The sequence below is a fragment of the Abrus precatorius genome, unplaced genomic scaffold (assembly GCF_003935025.1).
Source record: "Abrus precatorius isolate BTA unplaced genomic scaffold, Abrus_2018 Scaffold11, whole genome shotgun sequence".
Lineage (NCBI taxonomy): Eukaryota > Viridiplantae > Streptophyta > Magnoliopsida > Fabales > Fabaceae > Abrus > Abrus precatorius.
In genome coordinates, this window is record NW_020874303.1 from 19406762 (window position 1) to 19428875 (window position 22114).

The following is a 22114-nucleotide window of genomic DNA, read 5'->3' on the forward strand; positions in this document are numbered from 1 at the left end:
AGCAATTTAAGTAGAACAAATGTCCCCACTAAAAATGAAAATATTTAAAGGATTGTGCGCATTCGAGGACGTTGAATTTCGCTAGAAGACAGTACTGCAACGTAGCTTCTCTCCCTGCACTAGCAAGATCGTACCCGTGGGGCTTTCTTTTTCCCTCAATTATAATAAGTTAAACTAAGGATTACGACTTCTACGGATTTACTTAACCTCATTCCATTTAAAACATGACTATGTAAATTCAAATGAAAATGACATAGAATGACTTTATTCGACCAATCAAATCATGTCATGATGAGATTTATCTCAACGCACCGCAAAAATTTTCCTTCAGCCAAATCAATGCTATGTGGCGTCTGAAAAGCTAATTAAAACAAGCATTAAATGATCACTAAACTATAAACTGTCAATCAAAATTTGTACTGAATTTCAGTAAATTACAGGCCAATGACTCGTCTGAAAATTAATGACTCGTTTACTGTAATATCTTCGCCACCTCACCCCTCAAGCCCCAAGAGGCGAGGGTTCTGAAGTCCAGGTTAATTACCTACCAACTCTGAACAAGATGGACCCAAATGTAATCATACCGCACCGGGCCTTCTATTGACCGGATTTTACCTTCTATTGACAAGATTTTTCTATCACTTTACAATCACTCCCTTCACTACATGTGACTGTATACATGTGGATTCTAAATAGAATACAGATATTTACACCGGAAAGCTCACATGACAAGGAATTGAGCGCATCCAGAAAGGTGGAATGCGAAAGTAAAAACTTTCTCCCTGCCGGAATAACAATGAATATAACAAACGGCCTTCAGGAAAACAGTCTCACAGATACAGGGAATTTGCAAACATAATCCCTCGTCGAAGGCTTTCGCTTGCTGCTGCAAATTTCTTCTCCAAGTCAGCCTCTCCTACTGCATTAGCAGCAGCATGCAACTGGAAAAAAACAAGACAATCAGAACTCCATAAAACTTATTATGTACTGTATCACTTACCTTCGATTCCAAATTTTGAGCTAATCCAAATCTGTGTCAAGATAACTTGGACAATGATCAAGCATACTAATAGTGGATTTTGTAAGCCTATAAAGGTAAAATCTGAACACTTTGCAATTGCAACATTTGAAGTGAGCTAGGGCACCAAGCCTTTATTTTGTCCCAAATAATTAAGTTATAATGTTGTCAACCCAGGTTATCAATACTGAATAAATTTCAAAAACTACTCATATTTAAAGAGGTTACTGGAAGATTTTTCCAACCCTAAAACCAATTGTCAAAATACAAGTGAACCACTTTACTTTTTTGAGTTTGACTCCCGCAAAAGCTGTACTAACATTTTCTGCAAGCAACCCCTCAAACTTCAAATGTATATCAAATATTCCATCAGTAACAAAGTTATAAAACCTAATTGAAAATGAAACATTCCAGAGTAGCACACTTTTTTAGTCAAATGGCATCAAACCCCAACTTAACCACATTTACTTGTTCTTTTCCACTTCTTGAATAGAAGGGCCTATTTTCAAGATGCAAGTTTAAGGAAGTTCATTGTAAAAAAATGAAACCACAGGGTTATTTGCAAGAGGTGTGGACATCTGTATACCTGATTTAAAAACTCGTCAAGCCTTCTAGCACTCCGAATGATACTCCCCTCAAAGATGTCAGTCATTTGTATCACATCTGCAAAGTTTGCTCCCTGGGAGAAAATTTTGAAAGGAAAGACAAGATTAACATAAACTTAAAACCAGTAAACCGTTCATTTCTCCCACTCGTAGGAGAATGCATACCCACCGTAAGTCTCGCTGCAGCTGAGATGACTATACATGTCTTAGGTTTGTTTTAGTACCTCAATGTATGGAGATGAGTCCATGTTGAAGATACTATGTATGTTACTTGGGAATGAATAAAGAGTAGCAGACCTTAGGAGCCTGTCACTCAAACCAATTCTGGGGTTTCTTTCGCTCCATAATGTAGAATCAAAAGGACATGCTTAGAAGATAAATTACAAAGTATAAAAAGAGACACATTATATTACATGGCAACATTATCTTATAAATTCTGCAAGTATGTCTCAAATGCCTAAATTTTACAAATTTTGCTTGAGTCACTTTTTTGTTAATATATTAAGACATGCTCAATGAATAGTTTCAGGTCCTATTGTAACAAGTTGCAACAGCAATCAGGCATCAAGAGACAGAATAAATCCAACAGGCATCTTTTCACTGCCAAACATGCAGTCCCCTACTCATGGAAAAGATTAAATCCTGATGTATTCATAACTAACTTCAAAACAATGATGCCTCAGGTTCAGGCAGGGTTCTTGACCAGTTGTGTGACAATTTAATATATTGAGAAAAATCCAATGATTCCCAAGCCTTTTAGTTTGTTCTTCACTAGGACTGTCAAACAGCAAGTTTCCTGAAGCTCACTCTTGTCAAACTTGTAATCCATGTTAATGAGCAACACTTACAGTTTAATGATGATTGTATGCTTGCATAGCTAATTACGGTTAAGTGAAATGGAAAGCAATGGAGTGACATGGAATAAAATTACCAAACCATTGTTTGAATATTTTATGATATTGTTTGAATATTTTATGATAAAAAAGACTCAAGTTTTGAATTCCATTGTTTAACAAGTAGATGAAATGGTAAGAGATATAACTATATTAGACGGGTTGCATCCATACCCACCCCCCCCCTCCCCCCAAAAAAAAATAAAAAATAAAAAAGGGAAAAGAGTATTGGATGGGATGAAATGGATCAGATCCTCCATGTCATTCCATCCAGTTTAAAGATATCAAAACAATGCTCAATGACGGCAGTCCCTCCATTCCAACCCCTTTCATCAATCCAAATATGGCCTCAAAGCATTGATTTGTTTATTTTAATGGCAAAAGCAACTTCAGTATCAAAAAGGAAAAAAACAACAACCAGCACAACCAGGTGGAGATAAGAAATTGTTCAAAACAAAAATAACTAAATACAAAAATAGAAAAGAACATGAAAAAGGGCTTTTTTTAACACAACACTTAATGTTGATTTTATGCAGTAAAAGAAAAAGGTTTTAATTGAGCAAGGAAGCATTTATTACATCAAAAATACAAAACAAAGTAAATTTATTTTTTCCAATAAAAACCTATTTGGTTACTTCAAATCCCCAAGGGCCAGCATAAACAAAATAGTAATAATAATAATAAAAATAATTAAAAATATATAAAAATTTAGCCTCTACATCTGATTTTTTTTTTTTAGTCCCTTCATGAAAAATTCTATATGTTCATCCCTGCCTGAAAAAAGCATTTACAAATTGCTCCATATTGTTTGCCAAAGTTATAACTATTAATTTGGCCCTTATATCTGACAAAACATTTCATTTTTATCCCTAGATGAAAACGTTTAACACTTTGATATGGACTTTACATAATAAAATCTACATTTTCATCTCTACAGGAAAAAAAAAAAAAACTTTTAACATTGTTATGACTTCAACAATCAAAAAGTGCCAATTTGTAAATATATTTCAGTGTAGGGACCAAAATATTATTAGTGGGACAACGCTTAATTGTTGTTGACTTGCTGTAGGGACCAAAAATATAAAGCCATGGTGTGTCGGGTAGGGGGAAAATTGTAATTTAACCTAATAATTAAAATTTATCCAGCAACACAAACTGTCATGAGCCATCAATATCAAAAGCTTAAGCTATTGTGTGAAGACACATGAATGATTTTTATATTACATTGTTCAACAAACTTTACAGAAGAAATCAAGTAAATGACTTGAAAAAGTAGGCAAGGTTTTCAAGCCAAAAATATGCTATAACTAACCTTTGACCAAGAGTATATCACATCCATCAAGTATGGCCTTACTGTTGACTCCACATATTCATTCACATTTATATCCAATTTGCATTCATGTTGTATCTGTGACAAAAAGGTGACCCCACATATTGTTCAGCATATAAACATGTAGCATAATCTATATTTGGCATATTTTAAATTTTCAAAATAGCGATCATCCCGCTATTCACTATAACATTTTTGGGGTCAGCTGCTCTATGCAGCCATGCAGGATTAATTACTATGGGTTAAATGATAAAACACCTACCTCTGCTATCCTTCTTGCACTATCTTGAAGCTGTTGTAGTGGCCTTGCAAGCTCTGTTCTCAATTGTATCTGCTCACTTGACTTATCTCCTGGTATGAAACAACTTGCAAGGGCAGCAACTTGATGATGATCAAGGTCATTAAAAGTACCTAATGGAGGGAAAATGATGAAAAAAAGATTATGAAACATAATAAAATTGTAAACTATACAGAAAGCACAATGGGGAAAGGAACACTGATTCACCATTAAACATTAATTCAGTGACAAGGAGTTCATCGCCTGTGTCAATCAAGCAGGCTGCCCGTCCCTTCAACTGAACTACACCATCAGCATCAATATGACCAAGCTTCTTTAATACTCGTGAGCGATTCTTTAGTTCTTCACGAAATTTTTGTAGCTGAAAATTTGATAATTTCATTTTGATAATTAGTGAATCCATCAAAACAGCAAAGAAAACATGCAACAGAGTTCAGGAAATTAATAAAGGTGTACAGTTATCCACCATCCAAAACAACACACTCAAATTTGTCATGAATAAAATCACCACATTAACCCACCAACCATTAAGATGTCGATTTGCATGTGTTCATGGGGACACAAATACAATGCATAGCAGATGCTGTCCTTACTGCCATTAAGCTTCAACTTCAACATGTGATTTGGCTTAACAAATAAATCTGGCAAAGAACAAAGCACAGTAAAGTCAATACCTGAGAATCCCGCATTTTTGTTTTCAGTTGCTGAATCTCATGATTCACTTCTGCTTTCCTCTCAAAGCATTTAATTTGATCCACGTCTTGATGCTAACTTGCAACAAAATATTAAGGAAACACTCAAACCAAAGGGCAAGCAACATGGCATTTATAACAAACAGAATAGGGACCTAAGTGTTCATTTTAACAAACCTTATGCATAGGATGAGCAAACAACTTTTTCTCAAGTTCCTCTATTTGATTGACTAGTTCAACTATCTCTGAGTCTTGTACATTCATGTCCTGGAAATATTGTTTGAAAGAACACAATACATAAATATTACTTTGATTCTGTTGAAGATCAATCAAACTCAACATAATAGTGTGGTAAAAGAATCTTCCTCATTAAAAAGCAGGAGAATGAAATAGAGAAGTTACAAAACAAACACAATGAAGAGGACCAAATATGAAACAGAAAGGTCATTCACAGTTTTGACTATGCAATGAATATACTGGAACACACCTTATAATGAGAAGATAAAAAGTCAGAGAACAATAGACTGCACAAAAGCTTTTGTCATATAGTTTACATAGGAGGTATGTGCCCATTAGCAGGTGAATCACTAAAGAATCTAATGCAGTCAGCCCCTAATTCTAATGCCCAATGTTGGATAACTATTTATAGAGATACAGAACATAGCATCAACTTATGACAGCTATGTAGGGGAAATATTTACCTTTACAGGGTTAAGCTTTGGAAGACCTTGGGGAAAACGATTGCCCAGCTCCTGCAAAGCAAGCAGTATACTTTGCCTAGCTTCCAAGGGCCGAAGATCAGGAGGTATAAATATCCTCAGTTTACTAAGAGCAGAGATTAATGGTAATTGAACAGGGACCTATTACAAAAGGAAGCAGTCAAGATGAGAGTTACAACAGAATGCCATGAAAAGAGTCGCACCACAGTTTGAAATGATAACATACCACATGCATTTCACCTTTCTCTCCAGGGCGGGGTGGACATGGTTTTGGCCGCGAGCTGTTTTCATTTGAACCAGGTGAACAATGAAGTAAAGTGTCAACTATATAACCACCACCCGAAGGTTTCTTAACAACATTGACTACAACACCCCAGCCCCAATCAGTTCCACCCTCTCTTACTTTGATCTGAAAGGTTTAAAAAGTCCATCTAACTCAGTAAAGTACAACAGAAAGAAAAGTAGCAGAAAATAAAGTAAACATGAACAAAGGAAATGAAAAGTAAAAAATACTAAGCAAAGACATTAAAGGAGAAAAAAAAAGAACAAAAAAAAAAAGTAATATTAATTAATTTATTAATTAACATATATCGGCATGTCAATGATGTCATACACTTATTTCCTCACTTGCTCAAGAATAATTAGAGAAGCAAAAAATAATTCAAAATCATTTCCATGCTGATGCTAACTGCAACTTACCAATCGACCAGGGACAAGAAAATAAAGAATCATTTCAGGCCTTATTATTTTTGACATCATCTTCTTCTCCAGCTGTGCCATTTCCAGTTTTAGTTTATGATATTCAGATACTTCAGCCTACATATATTATGAATTATAATAAATCAAATGTCAATATAATAATGGAACACAAAACATATTATTAAGAAACTAAACTGAGGGCCCAAGAGCTAATACTACCTCCCCCGATGCATCAAGCAAGGCTACTTCCTGCTCCAGCTTTGCCACCCTTTGCCCCATATCAGGTAAGGCCTGAACAAGAGTAAGAAATGCTAATAAAATATACATCCCAGTGCAACAAATGGTTATAAAATTTTGAAGGAAATGGTTCAGTAGAAACCTTTTCATATTGAAATTGATGAAATGAATTTCTTATTACGTGCTCAGCAGTGAATTGGCCTTCTGCTCGGCTCATCAAATTTAAAATTGAATAGTAGCTAAGCCTGAATGTACTGACTAAAGGAGCAGGTTTACCCAAAACCATGTCTTTGAGGTTATTCATTTCCATCTGCATATAATAATCAGATAAACTGTAAGCTGATGATTTTAAAACCAATTAGTTCTCAAACAACAAGAGACTGTTATGTAGATAATAGATAACAAGACTGTGATCACAATATAGAGCATTAAACTAATAGTCTTGCACAAGGCTAAATTAAGACTGAACAATCCACAAGGCCAATACAAAAAATAGAGATTTGATTGAGGAATTTAATAAGAAAAGACTCACAATTTACTCTACAGATATCAAATTCAATACTAGCATACCCACCTGCTCATCAATCATTATGATACAAATTCCACGCTCATCTTTGCCACGACGCCCAGCCCTTCCGCTCATCTAAAGGCAGAAAATCATCAACAGTAAAGTGGGCACTAGAATGAATAAACTAACAACCATCATCACCCAAAAAATAAAATATCACTCACCTGTATATATTCACCAGATCCAATATACCGGTGACTGTCACCATCCCACTTCTTAACAGCAGTGAATACAACAGTTTTTGCAGGCATATTTAAACCCATCGCAAACTGGAGAAAGTGCATATGAGACGCATTCTAAAGGCAATAGAGAGTAAAAAAAAGCAAAGAAGAAAAGAAATCAGAATTGGGAATCTTACTGTTTCAGTAGCAAAGAGGGCTTTCACAAGACCTTCCTGGAAAAGAAGTTCAACCAATTCTTTGATAACAGGTAGAAGGCCAGAATGATGGACAGCAATCCCCCGCTGAAGAAGTGGCAACATCAGCTCAATGGCAGGCAAGCTCCTGTCTTCTTCATTCAAACAGAGCACTGCATTTTGAAAAACATGCTCTACTGTATCCTTTTCCTCTTCGGTATTGAAGTCAAGTTTGGACATAGACATTGCATGCTGTTCACACTCTCTTCTACTGAAGCTAAAAATGATAACAGGTTGGAATTTCCGTTCCATGATCATCTGAAAGTCAAAAAAATTCTAACTCAAATAAACAGCAATCACTTGTTTTTTTTTTTAACAAGGAAATTTACTGAGACACAGAAAAAAGTATTAGAGGAAAATGAGGGTAAGAAATCCTCCTTAAAAACAAGAAAAGTATAAACACAATGATAGCAAAGCAATCTCTTAACATATCTGCAAACGACACTCCTTCAAAAAAGGCCATGTGCTTTACACCATATTAACAGTAGCAAGACGCCTAATGATACCCTCAAGAAACTGCTCATCTGACTAGATATCCCCAAAATTGCGAAAGTTTACTCTCTAAACAAATGTACCAAAGTTTATTGCACATTGCCCCAAAACTTTGGCATGTTTCACTTCATCCAAAATCAGTAAAACTGATCTGCAAAAACTGGTCCATAAAGACTCTAAACAAAGAAGAAATCTTCCAAAATCAGGGACTTAAGTCACACCCAACATTCTCCAAATAATATAAACAAAGAAATCCATAAAGCCTTAGCAACAGAACAATAGAAGACAAGGGGAGCTGGGGAGGAACAGATATCAAGCTCATGCCACACATAGAAACTGCCAAATGTGCCCTGCCTGTGTGTGTGTGTGTAGCATGTTAATGGTGTTAACTCTTTTAAGTATGGCTGTCCAAAACAAAGCACATTTTTGTGTTAGCTTATTGCAAAGTCAAAAATGTTATATAGTCACAACACCCTGAGAGAGCTTTTGATAAAAAGCAATTATTTCCACTGAAAAACTTCCCCAAAAATGCAACCTAAGAGAGAGCATTAAATTTACAAAAGAATTAATAAGGTGGAATGTTTTCAATATCAAAGGAGTTGAGAAATAAAAGAAAAAAAAAAAGAAATTACAAGAAAACACCTCAAAGGTATCAAGAGATTGAATTCTTCTGTTTGAAATGGAGGAGAAACAAACATAACAAATGTGATTCAGAAGTTGTTTATGACCTAAAAACCAATGTAGAATTCCCACATGGGGTAGGGTTTTGTTGTCTGTCTTTACTACACCTTCTTCACCAGTTATCTAAGAAGGAACACCCCTTCCTATGTACCTCTCTTTTCTCCCTTCTAACTATAAACTAAGAACTCACCAATTAACTAAATTAGGTCCTCATACTGATAAATATTTTAAAATATACATACAAAATCTACTGCTTACTAACTTGTTCAAGGCAAACTTTCTTTTTCATGACTTGTGAATGCAGAGTATTTATCTAGCAGGAAATTTCAAAGAATTAGTGGCAGCTTGCATATTTGTCTGTTCCCAAAAAGAAAAGTATAACACTCTCTGAATTGCGCCATTAGAGTGCTACTTTAGCATTTTGAGTACCATTGCTGATTTTATTGTCTTAGAATCTAACAAAACTTTCACAAACAGAAGTTCCAAAGCTCCTGAATAGTCAACGTTCCCATCACAACGATTATGCAAAACTCAATACACTCCTCACCCATACAAGCCTCTAACCAAGACAGAAAATAAAATGAACTGCAGAAAAATAAACAGAGAAATTTCTTGAATTAACATATATACATCCGCTGTTGGTATGATAGACATGTTCAACGACATCAAGGGGGGAAAAATCCCCATTTGATCAATGATAATAACACGTAGAAGTGCTGAGCTGACCTTAACAATCTTGTAAATGTCTGAACCAGCAGAACCAGAGCCACCTTTCCCAATTCGTCCATTGCCTTTAGCACCCCTATTCGCATCACCCAGTTTCTGCTTTGAAAAAGTATCCTGCAGCTTCAGAAAATTGTCCTCCCTGAACTGCTCATTCTCATCCACAACCAAATACAACCCACTACCCCCCATGGGGAAAACATAATGCTGCAAAGGAGTAGGTCTGAAATCAGTGTACACCACATGACAAGGTTGCTTATGAATGTTACAAATCCACTCCGCAAACTCAGTGGCATTGGACATAGTAGCCGAAAGAAAAACCATCTTAATAGCAGGTGGCAAAAAGATTATACTCTCTTCCCAAACAACACCTCTTTCTCGGTCCTTCATGTAATGAATCTCATCGAATATAACCCACGCCACTTCTTTCAAAACCTCTGAACCCCTATACAACATTCCCCTCAGAATCTCCGTTGTCATCACAAGACACGTGGCGTTAGGAGAGAGCGTTACATCGCCAGTCATTAATCCAACGTCTTGAAACTCTTGGCTGAGTTCTCGGTACTTCTGGTTGCTCAGTGCTTTGAGTGGGGAAGTGTAGATGACTCTTTGCTTGTCCCTAAACGACATTGCGATGGCGTACTCTGCAACTGCCGTTTTGCCGGCGGAAGTGTGTGCGGACACCAAAACGGACTCATTTCGTTCAAGGCATGCAATGGAGACTTGCTGGAAAGGGTCGAGGGTGAAGGAATACGACTTTGCCATGGGACCGTCGTAGAAAGGGTTCGAGAGAGTACCGTGAAGTTGTTCGTCCTTGCTTGAGACGTAGCCGCTCGGAACGGCTACCTCGTGAACGCACGTGCGTTCCGAACTGCGAGCTTTCTTTGGCTTTGAAGTGTCGTCAGTGAGTTCTGATTCTCTTCGCTTTCCCAGCGTCAACGGCGATTCCTTCTCCATCTCCTCCTCGCCCTCTGGTGCTACCACTCACACAGTTTGAATCTAACGGTGAACTTGTAGAGGGAGCGCAATTGGATTTGATTTTCAGGCCGAAACCCTAATTTCTGTGTCTTGCGCAATTTTGTTGTAGTTAGTGGATTGATTGTTTGATTGCCTTCGAGCTTGCTTTGTTGTGGGCTTGGGTTAGATTAACAGGCCCAGCCAGACACCATAAATGCACATTCAGAAGAACATTATTAATTCTGAAAAAAAAAAAAACATTATTAATAAATACTATTTATACGTAATATGTAATAATATATATATATATATATATATTCTATATCTATACGTAAAATCTATAATCAAAGACATGAATTAATTTTTAAAATATTATAAAAATATTTTTTCAATATTTTTAATATTAACATTTTAAATTTTATTTATTTATTAATATTTTATATTCTAATTATGTAATTATTGAAATTTTTTGAGATTAAAATTAAATTTTTCATGCTTTTAAAATTTCTTTTGGAGTATTTAATCATGTAATGTAATGAACATACAATTTATTCTCTAATTATAAATTAAATTATACGTAAAATATAAAATACAATAAATATATATTTTTATATTGATATAATTATTTAAAATATCATATTCTTAAAATTAATACTAATTTAAAAGTTAAAAAAAATTTAAATTAGAATAATTAGTCATTAGTATATATTTACTTATTATAAGTTAAATTTAAATATGTTATTTTAAAATCATAAATTAATAGTTTTATACATAATTTATCAAATAAATTTATGTTAGTACTCATTTCAATTCTTAAAAAATAAAAAATTAAACTACATTCAAATAGAGCTTACTTGAGTAGTTGAGTATAATACTAAATCTCATTATTTATTAAAAAATATTTTTTTATATTTTTATTCATTAGTATATACTTTTTTTATGTATTTTTTTATTTTCATCTTCTTTTTAATTTATTTTTAAAAAATTTATTTTTTATGTTTACATCAACTAAAGAAAGTAACAATTTTTATTATTGAAGAGGATGAGAAATATATAAAATATACAAAAAAATTTATATATAAAAATATATTTATCATGTTTTTTAATGTAATTATATTTGATATTATGTAATATAAAAAAATTTATTATTAGATATTTTTATATTTAAATTATAATTTTGGTTTATTTTAAAATAAAATAATTTAATAAAAATATAAATAAATGTATAACATCCAAATATATTTATTAATTTATAATTAAATTATTATTATTAAAATTTAGAATGTTTAAAATTACATATAAATTAAATTTAACTGTTATATTTATTTTTTTATATAATTTATTTTAAAAATAATCAAATTTTTTATTTTACATTTTTTTCTGTCACATTAAAAATAATTATTATTTAAATTATAATTATTTTTAAACTAAATTAACTAATAAAAAATATAAATATATTTGTACAAAAAACGCATATATATATATATATATATAATTATAATAATTAGTCTTGCTAACTAAAATATCAGTTAAAAAATCAATAAATTGTAAAATTTCAGTGAAAATGGCGGGATGTGGTGTTCGTATTTTTAATTCATTTTTCATTTTCGTTTGCCATTAATCTAACATGACGATAACAACGGCATTCTTGATAAAAAAAATTATGATGAAAACCCATCACAGGTAGAATAATCAATTAACTAAAAGTGCAAGCCTGAGGTCAGCAGTTAACTAAGAATGAACTATTTTTTCATTGAAACAATACTTTTTTTTTTCTATAATTGATGCATCAATATCAATTTGGCAATACAATACATACAACGTTACTACATTAGAATTAGTGGAAAACTGGAAATTTTCTCCCGATCTAGCTGCCTGGTGTTTACAAAAGATCGAGAATTCCTGTCAATGACTGCAGACGAAACCTACTTTTTATACACTGAACTATGCTGTGATAATTTAACCTTTCCTTTTACAATACCCTGAATTAAATAGATATTCCAAACAAAGCTAAGAGAACTTCTGCTCCATTAACTTTACAACAATGCATGGCTTAATACATCTAACTTTGTTGGGGTGTGCGAGTGCTTCAAATATTTGATTCATTTCCCGGTTAACAATCTTGATGGAAGTTGCTGACTGGTGGCACGTTTTCCACTATTTTCTCTTATTGGTTCTTCAAATTTGCCTGTCCAGAGTAGCGATAAAATTTATCCTATTAACTGCAAGTATTACCCTGGCTGCCGGAGTAGGATAAAATCGTCAGCAGTTTACCCCACAAAGACATAATAATGTATGTCTCCTACAACCAATTTAAGCTATCAACATGGAAGATTAGTTTGCAGATTCCTGGACAAAATTTAAGTATTCCCACCATCAGAGCTGCTGCCGGCTGGATATGGAAGGCCACCATTGCTAAAATCTCCATCCAAACTCATCTGCTGAACTTCTTGAGGAGAAAGTATTTTAATGCAGCGTACACAGTTAACAAACTCCCTGAAATATCCATAACAAACAATTCAGATATCAAATCATAGTAGTCAATCCCGGGCAGCTCAGAATAGCCAACCTCAAAAATGCAAAAAAGCTATAGTGGTAATAATAGCGGGATGACTACTATTCTGAAGTTTCAATATACACACATACATGCTGAAAAATATAAAATTAATATACAAATTTGGAACAAAACAAAAAAGGAAAACTCAAATTAGAGAAAGAAATAAATAACAAAAAGCAAAAGGTATAGGAGCAGCTATTGCTTCTACTTGAAGCTTTGAAATTTGAAATAGAACAAAGTAGAGGAATCAAAACAGAGAAAGAAACAGAAAAAACAGAGAAAAAAGAGAAGAAATGAAAAGAGAAATGAGAGGAGAGCTAAGGAAAGAGTTGGGGTGAGTTGAGGGGCTAGGGTCTGCAAGAGGAAGGAGAAGACTCAGAAAATAAAAGGAGGCAGAAATCTCAATATTCCCCCCCCCCCCTCCCCTAAAAGCCCCAAATGTTAAAAAAATAAAGTGAAGATTCAGAATTTTTAAGGAAAACAGCATAGCTGCCGCTATGATTTTCATGATTTCTGGCCGGCACAACAGTCATGACACTGAACCGCGACACTACAAGGTTGCCATAGTGGAACTGTGCCACTACGCCGGCCGCTATTGATAACTATGTATCAAATCAAGTATAGGGTTCACAGAATTAGTCTAATTTCAACATTTCCTACCACTGCATACACCAAATTCAGGAATTGCAACTTGTACGTGATGCATATTATCCAATTATTTTAGTGCTTGAAATTTCACATCACACAAATACAACAATAGCCTGATCCTATCATTTGACTTAATCATGTATCTCACGGTGAAATAAAAGGACGCACATGCAAACATATGGGAAATTCCAAGCCAACCAACTTGAAGTGTAAAGCGTCATTTGTCTCTTTCCCTCATGATTTTTTTTTATTTTTATTTGTGGTGGTGGTGGGGGAGGGGAGGAATGGTATCTTATTTATTTATGTAATAGACACCTAATTGAAAAAGGATTATGCTATTGTTGTTTGTAGGCTAGTAAGGAAAAAAATGAATTTAGAAAGTGTGAGAAGCATGCACGCATGCAAAAGCAATCCAATGGGAAAAAAGAACCAGTAGGGCTTACTCCCAGGGGTCATCTCCCACAAGCAGAACATCATTCTCATGATCTACATAAACGAGTTTCCAACCTATCCTTTGCCGATCTTCCAGCTGTCCCTCAATACCAAATCTAAGAGCCAAATCCTGTTTAAGCTCTTCATAACCTGAATATCGTGTAATGTCTACGGACCTTCCCACGGCTCCACGTTTATATACCTTTAAGGACAAAAAACTAACTTAGAACAGCATAATAGTTATAAATAAACATACTAATCAAGAAACTTACGTCAATGCTTATTACTAAAACAACAATAATAATAATACTAAACCTTGGTGTATGTTCTCTTCCGCTGAAACTGATGTTGTTGTGATGGTGGTGGCAACAATGGCGGTGGCAGTGGCAATGATGGTGGGTTCCTTGGACCACTATTCAAGAAGCTACTACTGTTTATGGTGGAATCAATTGAATTAAAGCTCATATCAAGGACTCCAAATGCATGAGAAACCATTGAAGATGAAAGCTCTGGAGCATCTTTGTTATTTTCGTAGTCCCCAAGCAAGCCTCCTGAGGAGATAGTATTTGGCAAATCCTTACCCAGCCCCATAGTTCCTTTGGTTAGAAGAGGATCTAGATTTGGTGACATTTCCATTTGCCCATTAATGTGATTGCCATATGGAATGTTGGTCCTAGAGTCAGCCTGAACATCCAGATTTTGAGTATTGTCTCTACAATGCATTGACTGTGGATTATAAGACAATGGGTTGTTATTCTGATGCATATGAGTATCACTCTGAAAAAGGAAAACCGAGGTTGCAGAAGATGATGAATCCAAATAGTCTGTCTGCACACCACCATTCAAGTAGGCCTTAGGGGCAAAATTCCCTTGAGTCTGATGTTTGGAAATGTTTAAAGAAGGCTTAACTTCATACTTTGAATGCACATCTTTTACCATGTTTGCATTAGATGACATGGTTTCTAATACACTTGGACTCAAGATCGTGACAGCAGACAGAGCCATGTCATCCTCTACCATTGTTCTCCTATGGATCTGGGAACTTATCACTGGAGGGAGTGCATTGGCAAAGTTATTTGAGGAAGGTGAGGTGGAACAAGATGGAACATCATCAGTAATTACTGATTGCCCTGCTCCAGTCAGTATACTACAGCCCGATGCTGAATGTAGATTGGTTGTAGCTGTAGGGGGAAGTCCAACATGACCAGAAATTTCAGACAATAAGCCAGGTTGCTTGGATAGATTAGAGAGTTGAACATTTTTCTGACTACTAGGCATTGTTATCTGAGGAGTTAAAGATCTAGCCTCAGGGAGGGAGTTTTGAAGAGTAGGAGGAATTTCCAGTACTTGACCAGGAGTTAGGGCCCTAGAGTTGTGTGCTACATCTAAAAGCTTCCTCTGCTGGTCTGGGATTTGAATAAGTTGAGCAGGCTGCTGCAAAGCAGATTGCTTTGCCAACAGTGTTTGTTGTTGCTGTTGAAGCTTCTGTAACAACTGAAGCTGAACCTGATTATCAGACATCTGTAATTGATGATTAACATAATCAGGCATAGGGGATTGAATCGAATTTTGCAGTTGATTCTGACCCATTGTAGTTACTTGATGTTGCTGAGGTGGGTTCTGAGACAGACCTCTAAGCAGTTGGTGGTTTTGACTGGATGATTGTTGCTGTTGAAGAATATTGTTGGTTTGGACAAGACTCTGGGGATTCAGAAGTTGGGTGTGAACTTCACTCTGTGGTAAAGTTTGACTCATCAAGTTCCTTGGTTGCTGTGGCGGGGATGTGGATGGTAGCTTCTGAATGTGATCATGCTGCTGGGAAGTCTGAAGTATCTTCTGAGCATCAAAGGATAAATTGTTCGACTGAGAGATTTGTGAAGTAGAAAATCCCAGCTGATTTGAGGTATCTGCACTAGGAAGATTTTGCAGAACCAATCCGGCCATGGAAGGCACATAATTTGATTGAAATGAGTTAGCTGGAGCAGGATTTTGCTGTATGCTCATCCATTGAACTAAGCTCAAGCCAGGAAGAGCTTGGGAATCGTTAATGCACATATCATCACCAACCCAAGGCATTGTACTCTTGAAAAGGTTATTGAAATCTGATGGCTCATCATCTGCAAAGCGTTTTTTTTAAAAAAAAGTTACAAAATACATCAACAGAAATAAATTTCCATTTTTCAAACTGAATTCAAGTTTTTCTTTATTGAGAAATTTGGTAGGTTCTTGCTAATGATTTCCTTAAAGGAACTGATTAAAGAACAGTTAATATATTCTATTAAATTCCTAAATTAAGTGCTAAATGTTTTTTGCATTATCAATATAATAAACGTTATTATTTTCGTTAAATATTTTTTACTTTGTTTCCTTAACCAATGTCCTACGGGTAAAGAATGAAGGTCAAGGATGAAACAATCTAACAGAGGTTGATGAAGAAAAATCCAACACATTTCATTTTGCTCCTAAAGGCGTGTATCAAAAAATATTCACCTAGCATTCCTGGTAGTCTAGGTCTCTTGGGTCTGAAGAATGGAGGTGGGCAGATGAAATATGGAGCAGTCACAGGTTCAATTTCCCAGATGGAGACCCTACTTTGCCTTTCCCCAGCAGTTGCATCATCCCAACCAACCTGAACGTTTGCATGTAACTTACATATGACTGCTTTTGATCTTACAGAAATGTGGGAAAAAAACATTTTAAAGAGTACAAGTGATCCAACGTTCATATATGGATGGCAAATTTTACCTCCTGGAATTGCTAAAAGATGAACAAAATTGTACCTGCAAATTATGCCATAGTGAGTTTTTCCATCTCACAGAATCCAGATCACTGACACCTACAATTGTACCCATATATCTGCAATAAAATTGAATGTAATACTCCATATCAAAATCATTTCCATGTATAACATCTATTACCAGACAATCATCTCACCAATAATATATAAAAAATGTAAAGTCTAAGTAAACTGAATGGAGAAATAAAGTATTGTTTGTATCAGGCAACAACTAAGCAAAAATATGTCCATCTTCCCATTATAATAGTCACCACCCAGTTCTCTTCACCAGGGCATTATTTTCAAGTTAGCATATACAGTTCACGAATATAGTACATGGTCTAAAGTGAGGCACCTTCTTGTTCCAGAGTCTTCAGTTTCAAATGTCATTCGGAAGCGCATGCCAGGTGATATATAGTAGCTATACACTGCCTTGTAGTACTTGGCTAAAGGAATAACAAATTCTGAGGGACTAGCCCTGTACACGGAGGTTTAAAAATTTTAGAACTAAGGATACTGGTTCACCATATCCATTGCAATATGATTGCAGACAGGAAAGAAAACTGATAGTCAAAGAAGTTATGCATTAGTACTTTGACAATAGTGTAAATCAAACCTAGGATTATAAAACACAGTGAAAGGACTATTGTTTGCAACAGCATGAGCTGCGGCAGCCAGAATTCCAATGTGCATACTATCACTAGATAGTACTGAGGATGATATATTGATGGGTTGCCTGTTAGCTCGTCTGATACCCAAAAGAAGCTGCTGCTTTTCATCTCTGCCCAGAAACATTTGATATCAGGAAATCTAGTGAGCCTAAGTTTTTAGCTTAAAAGAGTTGAGCTTAAATGGTAAAGTTTGATTGCAGTGCATCAACATATTGTAAACGACAAACACCGACATCAAGAATATAAAAGGTATCCATCATAACCTTCACCTTACAAATAAAACAGAGTCTCCAGCTAAAAGTCTCTTTCCACTGACAAATAGACTCCATCCAGTTGTAAGCAAGTGACGTTTTGGTTTTCCTAGTTAGGGAGATCAGTCATAGGCGAAAAATTTCAGAAGTGAGCTTGACAAGATGTTAACCTATTACAGAGAAGAAAAGTATATCATAGATAAGTAAACCTACCACGATATATATGGCGGAATCTCCAAATGTTATTATGCAAATCCCTGGCCACAAGTTCTTGAACAGGTGGTTCAACACAGTAATCCTATATAGAAAAAACAGGAACTGGATCAAACTCCACAGTTCTTGTTGAGGAATTGAAATAAGAACACAGCCTACAAGAGGGGGGAAAATCTTCTCTGCAGCACGGCGGGGTACAGAGAAACCTCCATGAGTACTTGTATCACTCGCTGTCAGTTGTTTGCAGAAAAACTCAGGTTGGGGCTTACTTGACTTGAGGGAAAGATCTGATCTTAGTAAGGCATCTGCATCAAACTGCACACATAGTGTCTTCAACTCGTGAGAAATTTGAAACGCTGGGTATACTCAGGACATGCAGAAACAATACTTCCCAAATTCCTAGGAACTGTGAAGAACTGTTCCAGCCTTTATCTTTTGCAAATAGGACAGTCATACACTATGTTTCAATTTTATTCCTTGTCATGTCATACAGTTTTAAAGTGTATAGAGCATTGCATATGTACTTACAGATTGCACCGGCTGAAGTGTCATCTGAGCATATACTTCATCAGTTTCTGGATCTGCCTGGGAATGTAAACAAAAGAACTGGACAACATTAGAACAGGAAACTCTCCCGAAGCAGACATTTAAGCAGAAAATTCACCCATACATGCAAGGTGACATTGTGAAGGAGACACGGTAACTTGGAGGGAAGATTAGGATAGTTTGGGATTTGGGCATCCACATCCTGCTTCAAAGATGCAGCAACCTGAAACAAGGGATCACTCATGTCAAAAAATCCTGAAAATACAGTATAATCTACAATGCTTCAGGCCCTTCGCTCAGCTTTTGCCACGTCATCAGGAACGTTATGGTTCTCAACAAGTACATTAGAAAAAAGCTGAAAGTAAACAAAAGGTCTCACAACCTGCAAACATGGATGGACAATACATTGATATATCTCAAAAACCGAAGCACTACTTGACGATCGAAAAGAGCATAAAATAAAATAATATTAAGTGAATTGAAGTAACAAAGTGACCTAACCTGTTCGCTGTGTCCTTGAGGGAAGTAAACGACGTGAGTCCCCGGCGAAGGAAGGTTGCGCAACGGTCCCGCACAAGCTTGCCATAGCTCAGGGTTTATGCTCCTCCTCTCTCCTCCTACATCATCGCCACGTGTCATTCCTCAATTAAAACAAAAAACAGCATAAGATAGAAACTAGAAAGAGAAAAGAAAAGAACAATGGAATCGAAAAGGAAATTGATGCAAAACAAAGAAAACTAAGTCGTGATTATTGTTCAGCGTTTAAATGAAAAGAGAAGGATAACCTTCGCCAAGGTTGGGAGCGGCAGCGTCTGGCTGCGTATTCATTGCAGTGGAATCAGTTGACATAGTTCATCTCTCTGCTGATGATTGATCGGAGATGATACAAACAGAGCATAATACTGGAATGTGCGAGTGAAAGCAAATGATTCAAAAACGATAGAAAAAGTGAGGTAGGGATAGGGAAAATTTGGCGAGAAAGAGAATCGTAATAGACAGTGAAGTCAAATCAATTAATAGCTGGGAGCGACGGCGTGACTTGCCGGAAAAGTGTAGCGGCGAAGGTATGGCCGCCGGACATTTGGTTTGGTTCCTCTCTCTGTCTCTCTCTTACATGTTATATTTAGTGAGAGGAAGACGGTTGACAACTGTTCATTCTTTTATGCTGAAACGTTTAAGAATTATCGTTTTCCATAATTGTTAGTATTAATTTTCCCCACATCGTCCAGTCCTCCAATATCACCCAACCAACCCCACAGGTTTCTTTCAATATTTTAGCATTTCAACTGTGGGGAGGACTGAGGAGGTCCCATTTATGGATAGTAACGGGGTATAAACTAAGGACACGTACCGAATGGTAACTTGACACATTTAATGAATAGTCAATTTTTTTTAACCTGTGTGTTAAAAAAAATTTCAAAAAAAAATGTGTATTTAAAAGAAATTGTCCTTTTGTTCGTTATAAACAAGAAAACAAAAATCAATTCATTTATTATTTATTTAAAATTTATTAAGTTCAAATTTAATAATTTGTTCTTGAACAATAAAATTTATTAAAAATTGTTCAAAGACCTCTTGCACTAAAAATCAAAACTTTATTAAATTAATTATTAAAGTTCTTTTCATAATTTTTTAACTAAACTATCTGTCAATAGGCTATGCATGTTTTGTATGCTCTAACGGTCAACTGATTTTTAATGTTATTTGTTAATTATATTATGTTTTACTGTTTTCTCCTATTTTTATTCTTTTATACTAACTTATTACAATATTTTAAATTAATTATAATCTATTTAATAAATTATTTAACTCAAACAAACATCAACATTTACAAATAATAAAACATGTAACACTATGAATATGAACTATAAATAAGCTGAATTAAGTTACGTGTTTAAAGTTCAACTTTAACGTGTGAAATAATAATGATAATTGAGAATTGAGCTTCTTCTTCTTTTTTTCTCTAAAAGTGTCAAATCTAAATTAGCTTAACTTAGTAAAAGACATTGGTATATTTGAGATCGTTGCCATTGACAACGGTATTTTTGTTATCACTGTTAATTAGGACTTCATTTAGTTTTAGGGATACTGAAGTGAAGTGTACAGTAACAAATTGCCAGAATTTTTTGTTGGGTCTTTCACATAGATGAAAAATTCATTGAACTAAAAGATCTTGTTGTGGAAAAGTTACAAGTGTGATCATCCTTGTTACCATCCTGGGTTAAGATGAATGAATAACGAGAACAAGTAATAGAACCCATTAAATGGCATATATATCACAAGTTACCATATAATAATAATAATTGAACAGGGGACAATTTGTAAATAAGCTTTATGGCACAAAATATTGCATATTGATTGGGTTGTAAGTAACAAAATACTACAATTCAATATTTATTTTAAGGTTGAATAGTTTTATTTATGTGATTAACTTTAAATTATTCGATATAATCAAGAGACATATCAAAGTTAATTTTATTTATAACTTTTTATTAAATATTTTTTATTTGAAGATGTAATAATTAACATTTTAAATAAACTAAGTGGACACTACATGTTCAAGTAATTTCCCTTGTACCCTGTTCAAGACTTGTCCATTTTTTTTTCAGGGTTGAATCAGCGATATATTTATCCAATCCACAAGTAGGATTAGAAATGAAGTAAATTATATTAGATTTTATAAGGACTATACTTAATATGTTTTTCAAATTTAAACTTAAATACGGTCTATTTATCCCTTTTATAGGTTTGGTGCTAATTTTTTTTTTTAAATGCTTTCTAATAAAACTTTTTAAATGAGTAAAAAATATCTACTAAGAGAATTATTTTTTTCATGAAAATATTAACATTGTCTTTAATTCGAGGAAAAAAATAACGAGAAAGAAAATAATTAACATAAATTATACTCATTCATTTGGTTCGGATTGTCGCATAAAACATTAAAAAAAAGTCAAATTCACATTTTACTCTCTCTCTCTCTCGTATCGTTAAATGACAAAAACGTAAAAATGCACTCCGACTTTTAAACTTCTGTCAAAATTATCGTTCTCGCTTTATATGATTCGTGTATACTTTGCGGGCATAATTAAAAAAAAAAAAAGTTTACATTCTTTATTTATACTTCTTTTTCAACTAAATAACAAGAACTAAGAAAATTACTTTTATTTTCCTTCTGTTTTTTCATACTATTATACCAAATAACTTAAAATGTTACTATTTTTATTATTTAATTTCTATCTAAATTCATTATTTCTATGTTTTTCAATCCAGATTTAATCTTGAACAACAAAATCAGTGAAGATTTAACTAGTTAAATATAAACAATTTATAAATAACGTATTTCGAATCCTCAGTTAAATCACACAAGGCAAACAAAAGTGTTTCTTTCGCCATGCCGAGATTCATTTGCTGCAGACGCTAACGGTCCATTTTAGGGCACTATCCATTATTGTGTTCCATCGTTGTCTACAGTTTTCTTTTTTATTATAAGTTTCTTTGTATACATATTTTATTAATTTTTAAAAATATAGGAAATATAACCACAACAACAACAATAATATAATATGATTTTCTTAAGTAAGATATTTGATGTTTCTAATGAATAAAAAAAGTAGAGTTTTGGAGGATTGTGTTTAGTTTAGTGCGTTTATCTAATACGACTCCAATTAATCAAGTCTAATTTAACTCTTTAAT

At 34.5% G+C, this 22114-nt stretch overlaps 2 protein-coding genes across 9 annotated transcripts; both read right to left on the bottom strand.

Annotated features, from left to right (window-relative positions):
• Positions 1–252: 252 nt before the first annotated feature.
• LOC113853664 (DExH-box ATP-dependent RNA helicase DExH10) lies at positions 253–10510 on the bottom strand. 4 transcript variants are annotated; one of them, XM_027484167.1, is made up of 17 exons: positions 9374–10445; positions 7418–7732; positions 7224–7328; positions 7066–7134; positions 6768–6801; positions 6634–6695; positions 6474–6545; positions 6255–6371; positions 5782–5964; positions 5538–5696; positions 5014–5103; positions 4819–4911; positions 4352–4505; positions 4109–4257; positions 3829–3924; positions 1605–1697; positions 392–941 (listed from the first exon to the last, which is right to left on the bottom strand). In XM_027484167.1, the coding sequence occupies exons 1-17, from the start codon at positions 10325–10327 to the stop codon at positions 831–833; spliced, it is 2856 nt and encodes a 951-aa protein (XP_027339968.1). In that variant the 5' UTR covers positions 10328–10445; the 3' UTR covers positions 392–830. The 4 variants fall into 4 exon arrangements, 3 of the variants coding, with proteins under 3 accessions (XP_027339967.1, XP_027339968.1, XP_027339969.1); XR_003502681.1 differs by adding an exon at positions 1793–1990 and having other exon boundaries at positions 399–941; positions 6634–6801; XM_027484166.1 differs by having other exon boundaries at positions 253–941; positions 6634–6801; positions 9374–10510.
• Positions 10511–12058: 1548 nt separating this feature from the next.
• LOC113853567 (auxin response factor 19-like) lies at positions 12059–19587 on the bottom strand. 5 transcript variants are annotated; one of them, XM_027484005.1, is made up of 15 exons: positions 19465–19587; positions 19207–19281; positions 18923–19038; positions 18546–18644; positions 18404–18460; positions 18035–18190; positions 17876–17960; positions 17681–17771; positions 17357–17521; positions 17096–17218; positions 16745–16820; positions 16455–16593; positions 14280–16081; positions 13976–14166; positions 12059–12823 (listed from the first exon to the last, which is right to left on the bottom strand). In XM_027484005.1, the coding sequence occupies exons 2-15, from the start codon at positions 19268–19270 to the stop codon at positions 12688–12690; spliced, it is 3300 nt and encodes a 1099-aa protein (XP_027339806.1). In that variant the 5' UTR covers positions 19271–19281; positions 19465–19587; the 3' UTR covers positions 12059–12687. The 5 variants fall into 5 exon arrangements, with proteins under 5 accessions (XP_027339806.1, XP_027339807.1, XP_027339805.1 ...); XM_027484006.1 differs by having other exon boundaries at positions 19207–19323; positions 19465–19554; XM_027484004.1 differs by having other exon boundaries at positions 18404–18481; positions 19207–19323; positions 19465–19554.
• Positions 19588–22114: the final 2527 nt, after the last annotated feature.

Coding starts and splice junctions, on each gene's coding strand:
- LOC113853664 (XM_027484166.1), bottom strand. CDS start 10,327: ATGGAGAAGGAATCGCCGTTGACGCTGGGAAAGCGAAGAGAATCAGAA. Junction 6,546..6,633: donor ATCAATTTCAATATGAAAAG/GTTTCTACTGAA, acceptor ACTCTTGTTCAG/GCCTTACCTGATATGGGGCA. Junction 6,372..6,473: donor TGCTTGATGCATCGGGGGAG/GTAGTATTAGCT, acceptor TAATATATGTAG/GCTGAAGTATCTGAATATCA.
- LOC113853567 (XM_027484003.1), bottom strand. CDS start 19,270: ATGTCAACTGATTCCACTGCAATGAATACGCAGCCAGACGCTGCCGCT. Junction 19,063..19,206: donor CGCTCCCAACCTTGGCGAAG/GTTATCCTTCTC, acceptor GTTTTAATTGAG/GAATGACACGTGGCGATGAT. Junction 18,191..18,403: donor CACTTCAGCCGGTGCAATCT/GTAAGTACATAT, acceptor CTATGTGTGCAG/TTTGATGCAGATGCCTTACT.